The following is a 10,591-nucleotide window of genomic DNA, read 5'->3' as shown; positions in this document are numbered from 1 at the left end:
ATGTTTTCACTCTTCTTCCACAGTGGTTGACTAATCTTCAACGATTCCAATTTTCTAGAGAACTTGAATCGATCCTCAGCATTATCGATATCATTTGGAGATGTTCCAAAGATTTTCACTTGTGCACGACTCAAACTCATCGCGATATTGTTTGGTGCTTGACCTCCGAACGCCAAGATCACTCCTTTTGGTTGTTCGAGATGGTAGACGTCGAGGACAGTTTCGAATGAGATCTCTTCGAAATAAAGACGATCGCAGATGTCACCACATTTTTGGCCTAGTGATGGTCTTTATACATTGTGTGTTTCCTAGGTCATTTAGCATGGTGGCCTAGAAAACTCAACTTGCAAAACTCAGGCCACCATGCTGAAATGTTCTAGAAAACAACCCAGATAAATATCAGGGCCGTTCTAGCTCATTTACCTTGGCGGCATAGAAAACCCAACTTGCGAAAGTTTGGTCACTCTTGGCTCTTGAATACTCTGGTAATCCTTCCAGGAACTGCCGACTACTTCCAATCCAACAAGATCGACGTGAAACCCGTTGATTGGCCATTCGAAGAGGGATCATCCGATGAGAAGACCGCTAGTGGTACTCGTTCAGTCGTCGAATTCCTCGAGAACAAAGAATTCCACCTCGTCATCAATCTGCCAATCCGTGGATCCGGTGCATATCGTGTCTCTGCATTCCGCACTCACGGATACAAAACTCGTCGAATGGCGATTGATAACGGAATTCCACTGATCACAGACATCAAATGTGCCAAGACCTTCGTTCAGGCTCTCGCTATGGTTGGACGTCGTCCAACGATGAATTCTTTGGTGGATTGTGTCACTTCGAAGAGTCTCAAGCGTCTTCCAGGAATGGTAGACATCCATGTGCATGTCAGAGAGCCAGGAGCCACGCATAAAGAAGATTGGACATCTTGCACCAAGGCCGCCCTCGCCGGAGGAATCACCACGATTCTCGCCATGCCCAACACGAATCCTCCACTGGTGGATTCTGATTCTTATCATCTCACTGAGCAATTGGCATCTGCAAAGTCTGTCGTGGACTACGCTCTCTACATCGGTGCCACCCCGGAAAACTCAAAGTTTGCCGCGGAGTTCTCTGATAAGGCTGCTGCTCTGAAAATGTATCTGAACGAGACGTTTAGCACTCTGAAAATGGACAACATCTCCGATTGGACCGCCCACTTCCAAGCGTTCCCTGCCAATCGACCAATCGTTTGTCATGCTGAACGTCAAACGCTTGCAGCTGTCCTCTGCATTGCTCAGATGGCAAATCGAGCGGTTCATATCGCCCACGTGGCTACTGCAGACGAGATTGGCCTGATCAAAGAGGCGAAACTCAAAGGATGGAAGGTGACTTGTGAAGTGTGTCCTCATCACCTGCTCCTGACCGATGAATCGCTTCCCGAAGGCGTTCGAGAGGTACGTCCACGTCTTGTGAAGCCAGAAGATCGTCAGGCACTCTGGGACAACTTGGAATACATCGATTGTTTCGCCACCGATCACGCGCCACACACTTGGGATGAGAAGTCGGGAAAATCGGGAAAAGTGCCACCTGGATTCCCAGGCGTCGAATATATGCTTCCGCTTCTTCTCACAGCCGTCCACGAGGGAAAACTGACTTTGAAGGATGTCACCGATCGGCTATCAGTGAATCCACGACGAATTTTCAATCTGCCCGCTCAGGATGACACTTATATCGAAGTAGATATGGGTGAGGAATGGACGATTCCGGAGAATGGAGGACAGAGTAAAGCTGGATGGACACCGTTCGCTGGAAGAAGGGTTTATGGAAAAGTACACAATGTTGTGATCAGAGGAGAAGAAGCATTCGTTGATGGAAGGGTGAGTTTGTTTGGTTTAATAGTGGCCTAGAAAACTCAACTTGCAAAAGTTAGGCCACCATGTTAAAATGGTCTAGTAACTTTATCAGATGAATATCAGGTCATTTCTAGGTCATTTACCATGGTGGACTGGAAAACTCCACCTGGAAAAGTTAGGCCACCATGTTAAAATGGCCTAGGAACCCTATCAGATGAATATCAGGCAGTTTCTTGGCCATTTACCATGGTGGCCTAGAAAAAGCAGTTTGCAAAAGTTAGGCCACCATGTTAAAATCACCGAGAAGCCATATAAAATTCACCAGGTGAACTACGATGACCTAGAAAAATCATGTTTAAAAAGTTAGGTCACTCTATTCGTCACGTGAAACCGAAGAGTGTGATTTTCGAATTTAGCCCCGCCCACTGTTGAACTCTTTTTGAGCGATAGGCTCCGCCCGCTTTTGTATTAAAGACCACGCCCCATCCTTCCCTACTAGGGAATCCCTAAAAATGTTTTTTTTTCAGATCGTAGCCACGCCAGGCTTTGGAAAGAACCTCCGTCTCTATCCACACTCCACAAGCTCCGCCCATCTTGATCATGACGATGAGTTGGCACCAACACTGGAACCAGTCTCTGAGAATTCATCCGATGAACAGAGTCCACTTCACACCCCACCACGTGCTCACTCGCCAATCGCATTCCCTGGAGAACTTTTGGCCAAAAACTGTATCAGTGTCAAGAATTTGGATAAGGGACAAATCAATCGAATCTTCGAACTCGCTGATCGATACAAGCATGACGTTGAGAAGAGCCATCCATTGACCCATATTCTTCAAGGAAAAGTCCTAGTGACGCTGTTCTATGAGGTCTCGACACGAACGTCGTGCTCGTTCCAAGCAGCCATGCAACGTCTTGGAGGATCTGTGATCGCTGTCGACTCGCAAACATCGTCAGTTCAGAAGGGAGAAACTCTTGAAGACACTGTTCAGGTAGAAGACTTCCTTGAGTTCCTAGATTCTTAATTTTTCGATTTCCAGGTTCTCGGCAGCTATGGAGACATTATTGTGCTCCGATCGAAGGAGAATGGAGCAGCCGAGCGTGCCGCGCGTGTTTGTGAGCAGCCAGTGATCAATGGGGGTGATGGAACTGGAGAGCATCCGACTCAAGCGCTCCTCGACGTCTACACCATTCGTCAGGAGATGGGAACTGTTAACGGGCTGACGATTGCGTTGGTTGGAGATTTGAAGAATGGACGGACGGTTCATTCGTTGGCCAAGCTCTTGTGCTTGTACAAGGTGAGGGGAGACATCTGGATATACAGATTAGGTCTTAAAATGGGTGATAACGACATAGTGATAATTGCTGGTACATAGTGAGATACGTAAACACTCCTATGGTACCATATGGTTATTATGATTCCATATGGTTGCAGTGCTCGCTATGGTGCCATAGGGATATTATGATTCCTATGGTACTATATGGTTATTTGTCATAAAATACCATTCGGACCAGTTTAACATATCCCAAATAATTCTGTCCTACAAATTGCAATCGTACCATATGGTGAATTGAAATGGTATCATACGGTATACTGCAACGGCGCGATATGATGAAGTGCGATAATACCATATGATGAAGGGCAATGGTACCATAGATGGGTGGACACTCTAATAGAACGCCACCCAAACCTTCCGCTTCGAGCCCATTTATCTGATTTTTTTGAAAGACATCAAAAAGGGGTCATCATAATATCAGCAACATTTTATGAGTTGACCACTTTTTGGTATCTTTTACAAGAAATGAGATAAATCCATTTTCGGAATCTTCTAGAAGTCTAAAAACGGTCAAAATGACCGAAATGAACTGAAAAACACATTTTTGGTACTGTACATAAGAATAGTATTTTTTCAGGACATCACTCTGCACTACATTGCTCCAACGGACGATCTTCAGATGCCACAGGATGTTCTGGACTACGTCTCCTCTCACTCCAACTTCACCCAGAAGAAGTTCTCCACGCTTGCGGAAGGAATCTCCCACGTTGACGTCGTCTACGTGACACGTATTCAGAAGGAGCGATTCCCGAGTGCCGAGGATTATGAGAAGGTCAAGGGAAGCTACATTATCAACGCGAAGCTGCTCAACGAGGCGGCCCGTGATATGGATGAAGAGCTGCAGGGAAATCTTCTGGTTCCTGCTAGATCTCTCCCGATTGTCATGCATCCACTGCCACGTGTCGATGAGATTGCGGTGGAGTTAGATCACGACGAACGTGCCGCCTATTTCAGACAAGCCAAAAATGGAATGTTCGTCCGAATGTCGATTCTGTCGCTGCTTCTTGGAAGAGGACATCTTTAAATTTTCGGTTTTTTTTAAATTTTCTTTTTTTGTTTGTCCATATTGCAATTTTCATATCCCCATCACCCTTTTGTCTCGTTTCTATTCACACTTACTCGATTCTTTTGTCCTTTTTTCACTTTTCATTCGTTTTCACACAATATTGTGTACACAATTTCGCTCGTGTTTCATTTTTGGGTTCATCAATAAAAATTACCATGGAAATTTTGGGTTTTTTTTGGGAATTTCCAGACTTAAAAACCAATGAAAAATGACCGAAAAAAGATGAAAAAGTGAAAATGATAGGAAAATATGGTTTAATTACCCAAGTTTGAGGTACCGCCGACAACGACGAACAATGACACCAGTCAACGACGACTTGTCGCGTGCTCCCTCTTCTGAGCCCTTGGAAGGACCGCCCCCGCCCACTACTCGTCCACCGCCGACCCCAGACCCCGAATCATCGTCGCCAACGATGTCGCCACCGCGCAAGCTGCCCTTTCTGAATACTCAAAACCTGAGAAAACGCGGACAGGGTCTTAATTCGACACCTCCATTTGCTCTCACAAGGGAGCGCGCTTGCAAATCCGGCGGGAAATTGTCAAATTTAAATTTCATTTTTTGGAATTTAGACATCCAGAAGCGGTTTTCTTTCTATTTTCGCCATTATTTTTCAGTTTTCTGCGGAAATTATCTAAAAATTGAATAAAAATATGGAAACAATCACAATTCAGTGATTTTCCCACAAAAATTTAAAAATCCCAAAAATTGGCCCAAAATGAGCTATTTTCTTTCGAAAATTGTTCGAACTGGGCAATAAAACACTACAAAATTATTAAATTAAGTTTTTTCGATTAATTACCACGAAAATTTGAGCAAAAACTATGAAAAACGAATGAAAACGGAGAAAAATCCCAAAATAAAATTTCCCAGTGATGACGTCATCAGTCCATGGCCGTGGCCGAGCTGCGGGGTTTTCTCTTCCATGGGAAATTTCGCAAAATTCACAGCTTTTCGCAAATCCCATTTTTCTCTATTTTCCTTCATTTTTCATAGTTTTTGCTCAAAATTTCGTGGTATTATCCTTGTCTGAGAAAAAAAAGGTTGAGACGCAGAGAAAAAGTGTCTGTGTCTCCACCTTATGTGTGCTGTTTAGGCTCTCCGCTTCGATATCGCTACCGTATTCAGACTGCAAAAAAATACTCTCTAACCTTTTTTTTTCTCAGACAAGCATAATAATTAATCGAAAAAAATGAATTTAATAGTTTTTGCCCAGTTTATTGCCCAGTTCGAACAATTTTCGAAAGAAAATAGCTTATTTTGGGCCAATTTTTGGGAGTTTTGAATTTTTGTGGGACTCAAAAATTCAAAACAACTAATGCCTTTCAGCCAATGCCCAATAATTTCCACAAATTTTTTTCATAAAGAGTGAAATATATGACACAAAATCAAAAAGAACAATCAAAAGACAATGAGAAGTGAAAATTTTCTGCCGTAATTTTTGAAAATTCAGAAATATTGAGATTCTGAAGTTCTGAAATTCTGAGGTTTTGAGGCCCTGAAATTCTGAAATTTTGAAGTTCGGAAATTCTGAGATTCTGAAATTCGGAAGTTCTCAGATTCTCAGTTTCTGAAGTTCCGAAATTCTCAGATTCCGAAATACTGAAATTCCAAAGTTCTGAAATTCTAAGAATTCTGAGATTTTCAAGCTCTGAAATGCAGGAATTCAGAAACTCCTTCAAAAAATTGTACCCCCGAATCACAAGCGTTGTACCCCTGTATGAAATGGGTTGTACCCCAGAATCCTTTGGGTCCTTCACAAATATAAAAAGATGCTGCCAATCCGTCAATCCGTTTTATATAATATCCGCCTTCTACTAGGCTATGATCTGGAACCCTGAAAAATTATGAATTGAAATTTCAAATTTCAAAAAAAGATTCATGGACGTTTCAGAATCACGACGTTCCAGAATAACGATGTTTCAGAACCCGGCCATTCAGAACTTTTCTGCATTTTCGAGTAGTGTTTTTTGCACACCAAATAAGTATTACTCAACTAAAATTGTTGTTTTTCTGCTTTTTTATTCGTTCTCATCTACCGTACCACAAATAATGATAGGTCCACACTCTGAAACTCTCAAAAATCGAAAAAAGAATTATTTTATTCCGGATTCCGGAAAATTTTCATTTGTCCAAAAAAGATTCGATTCGCCGACGAATTTCTCATGAGCATCCGTTTTTGTAATTATTTGTTTTGGTTTTGAATAAAAAAGAAATGTCTTTTTCTCTTTTACTTTAAACGGTTTTCAAAAATAGTTTCATGTTTTTTCATGGCTAGAATCAAGTTACTTGAGCCAGTTTCCGAAATTGTATAGAATTCGTGCGAGAACTGTTTGTCTGCAGTCTTGCGTCAGATTGTGGGTTTAAGTGTGCCAATGTGGAGGACCTTGCGGAACGCTACTGAAACCCTTGGTTTTTGTGAAAAAATAATGAGTTCCTGCGTACTTTGCATTATAACTGACGACACACATTTTTCAACCAATTATTGTATATTTCGAAGCTATTTTTCTATCCTTTACAGGCATTAAAAATGCTCAGCGAGCAGAAATTCCGAGAAGAATTGCAAAAATTCGTAGAACAAATGTCACAAAACAAGTGGAATTGGCAGTTGAAAGAGGTGAAAATCAGAATTATGATTTTTTCAGCAAAATTCAAATTTCAGAATGGAAAATACGCTCGTGAGACGCATCTGGAGACGTTGTCTTCTGGAAAAATAGTCTCAGCAGACATTCATATTCTCTACAACTCCACTTATCAAGTTCCCACTCTTTGGTTCAACTTTTTCGAAAACAGTGAGAGATTTTCTTCAAAAGTGGGCGAAGCTTCAAAAATCGATATTTTCGTTGCAGATGGCGCACCGATTCCATTCGAAGAAGTTGTCAGGGATATTCTGAAAATTCCAGAATCTGAGGAATCGGATTCGTCGCTTCGCCAGCGAATTTCCCACTATGAGCATCCGATTCTGGGAGTACTGTACTATAATATTCACCCTTGTAATACGGAAAAAATTATGAAGGAGCTGAAAACAGATTCGTATTTGATTTCGTGAGTTTTCTGAAAATTGAAAAAAAAACTAATTCAAAAAATTCCAGATGGCTCAGCGTATATGGACAGCAACTGGGTCTTCGACTGCCGGATTCTTTGAAAGTGCACTAATTTTTATTGAATTATTTAAATATGTAAAAATCAATAAATTAAGGGAAATTCTTGTCTTGTCTCATTGAGATTTGGGCTTCTCTTTCAGTCGATTCTTGGCTGGCGGATCGAAAATGTCTAGGATTTTCAGCCAGAAAATTATGATGCAAGCCACGACGATGTACAGGATTCCGAAACCGATGCCTTGGTCGTAATAGCTGAAAAATTACCAAATTTCGGGGTTTTTTTAAGGCTGAAAATCGATATTTCGGGGTTATTTTTTAGTGGTTCCAGCTAAAAAAGGAATGAAATTCGCAAATTTTTTTGTCGAAAAATCGATTCTAAAGATTTTCAGCCGAATTGCTCACCCTTTCAGCCTATCCAGCCTTCCAGGCGACCCGGTTTCCACGGCCTTCTGATAAATCACTTGTGTTCGTTCCGCGACGTCTGGCCAATTGTACATTTTCGAAACAGCTTCATGCTTCTTATACGGATCCATCAATTTGCCTTTTTCTCGTTTTTCAACAGCCTGGGAATAATGAAAAATAAAGAAAGTAAGGGGAAATTTTCACAAAATTCAAGCTTTCGTCGATTTCGAAAAATCTGGGAAGCATGAGAATTTGAAAATTCCACTTTCTAAAACCTTGATATTTCGAAAATTCGAAAAAGGAAGAAGCTGAAGAGGTTTTCGAAATTCCAGAATTCCAAAAATTCGAATTTCCGATTTTCCGAAAATTTTAGTTTTTAAATGATTTTTACTTTCAAAAGTGCCTCCACCAAATCATCAGGTACTGGTTCCTCCAAAGAAATGAATTCGTCGATGGGCAACACTTCTGGAACGCCTCCAACTCTCGTCGAAACGACATGAAGTCCACAACTGGCCGCTTCGACAATACTCATACAAAATGCCTCGGTTAGAGAGGTATTTATGAAGATTTGTCCCTGATTTAGCACTTGTTTCACTTGATTATGAGGCAGCATTCCAAGCATCACGACACGAGAGTGGAGATTGTATTTCTCACGCATTTCCTCGAGTTCTATCCGTTTCGGACCGTCTCCGCCGATTATGAAACGGACCGTTTTGTGGCGGGCGCATACCTAAAAGTAGAACAGTATAATGTGTTTTTTGTGTTTCAAATTTTAAAATATCAAAAATTTGGAATTTTTCCAATATTCAAAAAAAAATTCAAAATTTGAAATTGTATAAATTTCCCAAGAAATTTTCTTGGATTTCCCGAATTTCAGAGTTTTCTGGAATTTCAATTTTTTGAATTTTTTTTCAAAATTAAAATTTTGGTGTTTTTGGAATTTCAACTTTTTTGAATTCCTGGAATTTCAGAATTTTCAGAAGATTCTGAATTTCTGTATTTCTGGATTTTTGAATTTTCGAAATTTTATAATTTTGTGGATTTTCGAATTTTTCGGATTTCAGACTTTTTCAAGTTTTGGAAAATTTTGAACTTTTGATTTTCGGAATTTTAGAAACTTTCGGATTTCCGAGTTTTGAAGATTTCGAAATTTTTTACTTTTCCAGATTATTCAAAATTTAAGAATATCTGGAATTTCGGTTTCTTAGTTCCGCGTCACTTCGAAACTGCGACACTTCGAAACCAGTCATCTCGAAACCAATTAGTTCAAAACAAGTCAGTTCGACTGGTTTCGAAATGTCGTGTTAATGAAACGTCCCGGAGCCGAAAAAATCTCTAAATACGATTTTTTTTTTGAGTTTTTGGAATTTTCGAATTTCTAATTTTTTTCAGATTTCCCGAATTTACCGAAAATTCAGTTTTTCGAATTTCAGTGTTCTTTTTAGTATGAATTTTAAAAATTTTTTTAAATTTCGAATTTTTGGAAATTCTTGAATTTCAAAATTTTTGAATTTTTAATATTTCAGAATTTTTGGATTTCGAGTTTCTGAGTTTTTAAATTTTCGAATTGCTGAAATTTTATAATTATTCGATTTTCCAAAATTTCCAAACTTTGATTTTTAGGATTTTCTTGAATTTATTAATTTTTTGACTCTTCAGAAAATTCAGGAAATTCCAGACATTTCAAAATACAATTTTCAGAATTTTTTTATATATTTTCACACATCCCAGTGCTAACTTTCGGAACAATTTCACATAACAAATCGGCTCCTTTCCGATAAACCAGTCGTCCCAAAAAGATAATTGTCGTTGGATTTTTGAAAAACTGATCAGTGTCCGGAGTGAACAGCGATGTCTCAATAGCATTCGGAATCGTTGAAACCTTATTTGGGTCCAGCTTTCCACGTAGTACAGTATTCTCTTTCGACGTATACGAGACGCAGATTATTTGATCGACGTTGATAAGGGAGTACTGTAGTACTAGCGTGTTCGTGAGGATTGCAGACGCGTCGGCGAATCCGAAAAGGGAATGACNNGGTGAAAAACGGTTCGGAGACCCATCAGACCACGATCATTAAAGATTCGTGGGCCAGTGCGGAGAATGTCTGGAAATTGGACTTTTAGGTTTTTGGAATGGCCGATTTTGGGGTTTTCTAGGCCACTGACAAGGGAATGTCGTTCAAAAAGCTCTTCAGAATTTTCTCTAAATTGGCTCATTTATAGAATCGAGTATGGGCTTTTACGTAATAGTAGTCTCTACCTGCAAAAATCGCTGAAACTCGAGAAAAATCGATATGAAATTATAGCATTTCCACCAGTCTCATCGTCTCCCTTCTCCTCCCCTTTCTTCACTGCGTTGCATGCTAGAGTAAAACATGTTTCGGTAGCCTAGTGGCTAGCAGGAAGGACCACGAATGCACACATGCAGGTTCGGGTCCTCGTTCTTTTATTTTTTTCTTATTTTTCAAACTTAAAAAGTCGTTTTCCAAAGGTTTGGAAAATGGGAGACACTTCTTGAACATTTTCAATGATTTGCAATGATTTTCGAATAATTTCAAAAAAAATTTTTTTTTGAAAAAAATCACCACACACTTTTTTTGACGAATTTTTAAAGGGGGACTCCGACCAGAAATTTTTAATGCATTAAAATGTGTTAAAATTTATCTATTTTTCAAATATTATTGCGAAAAAATTCAAAGAAAATCCGAAATCCCCGAAAAACGGCGTTGAAAAGGAAGAAAATTCAAAAAAAGGTGCCGCCGGGGGACGAGGATTTTCAGTGAGAAACCTAGGCCACGGCACCTGACAGCCTTTTTTTCAAGTCGCCGACAGTGGTTTTTTACGTTTTTTACCTGC

At 40.0% G+C, this 10,591-nt stretch overlaps 3 protein-coding genes across 3 annotated transcripts in view; 2 read left to right on the top strand and 1 right to left on the bottom strand.

Moving 5' to 3' along the window:
* Window positions 1-4,193, top strand: part of Cbr-pyr-1 — a gene marked incomplete at both ends in the record, with an annotated part of 16,136 nt that extends 11,943 nt beyond the window's left edge. Inside the window, 5 exon segments of the mRNA XM_045241949.1 lie at window positions 780-1,856; window positions 2,360-2,824; window positions 2,873-3,130; window positions 3,666-3,734; window positions 3,747-4,193. Of these exon segments, the coding sequence (XP_045091648.1) occupies window positions 780-1,856; window positions 2,360-2,824; window positions 2,873-3,130; window positions 3,666-3,734; window positions 3,747-4,193 (2,316 nt within the window).
* A 2,569-nt stretch (window positions 4,194-6,762) lies between these two features.
* On the top strand, window positions 6,763-7,388 carry Cbr-atg-10 (the record flags this gene model as incomplete). Its single annotated transcript, XM_045241948.1, has 2 exons — window positions 6,763-7,277; window positions 7,325-7,388. 2 exons carry the CDS (start codon window positions 6,763-6,765, stop codon window positions 7,386-7,388), a joined length of 579 nt encoding a protein of 192 aa, XP_045091649.1.
* Window positions 7,389-7,449: 61 nt separating this feature from the next.
* Window positions 7,450-10,591, bottom strand: part of CBG00513 — a gene marked incomplete at both ends in the record, with an annotated part of 5,088 nt that continues 1,946 nt past the window's right edge. Inside the window, 4 exons of the mRNA XM_045241947.1 lie at window positions 7,450-7,585; window positions 7,736-7,896; window positions 8,127-8,465; window positions 9,474-9,707. Coding sequence (XP_045091650.1) covers window positions 7,450-7,585; window positions 7,736-7,896; window positions 8,127-8,465; window positions 9,474-9,707 — 870 coding nt within the window. The remainder of the gene's footprint in view (window positions 7,586-7,735; window positions 7,897-8,126; window positions 8,466-9,473; window positions 9,708-10,591) is intronic.

The sequence above is a fragment of the Caenorhabditis briggsae genome, assembly GCF_000004555.2.
Source record: "Caenorhabditis briggsae complete genome, chrII, whole genome shotgun sequence".
Classification (NCBI taxonomy): domain Eukaryota; kingdom Metazoa; phylum Nematoda; class Chromadorea; order Rhabditida; family Rhabditidae; genus Caenorhabditis; species Caenorhabditis briggsae.
The sequence above is the reverse complement of the archived record's forward strand: the minus strand, read 5'-3'. Positions and strand labels throughout refer to the sequence as shown.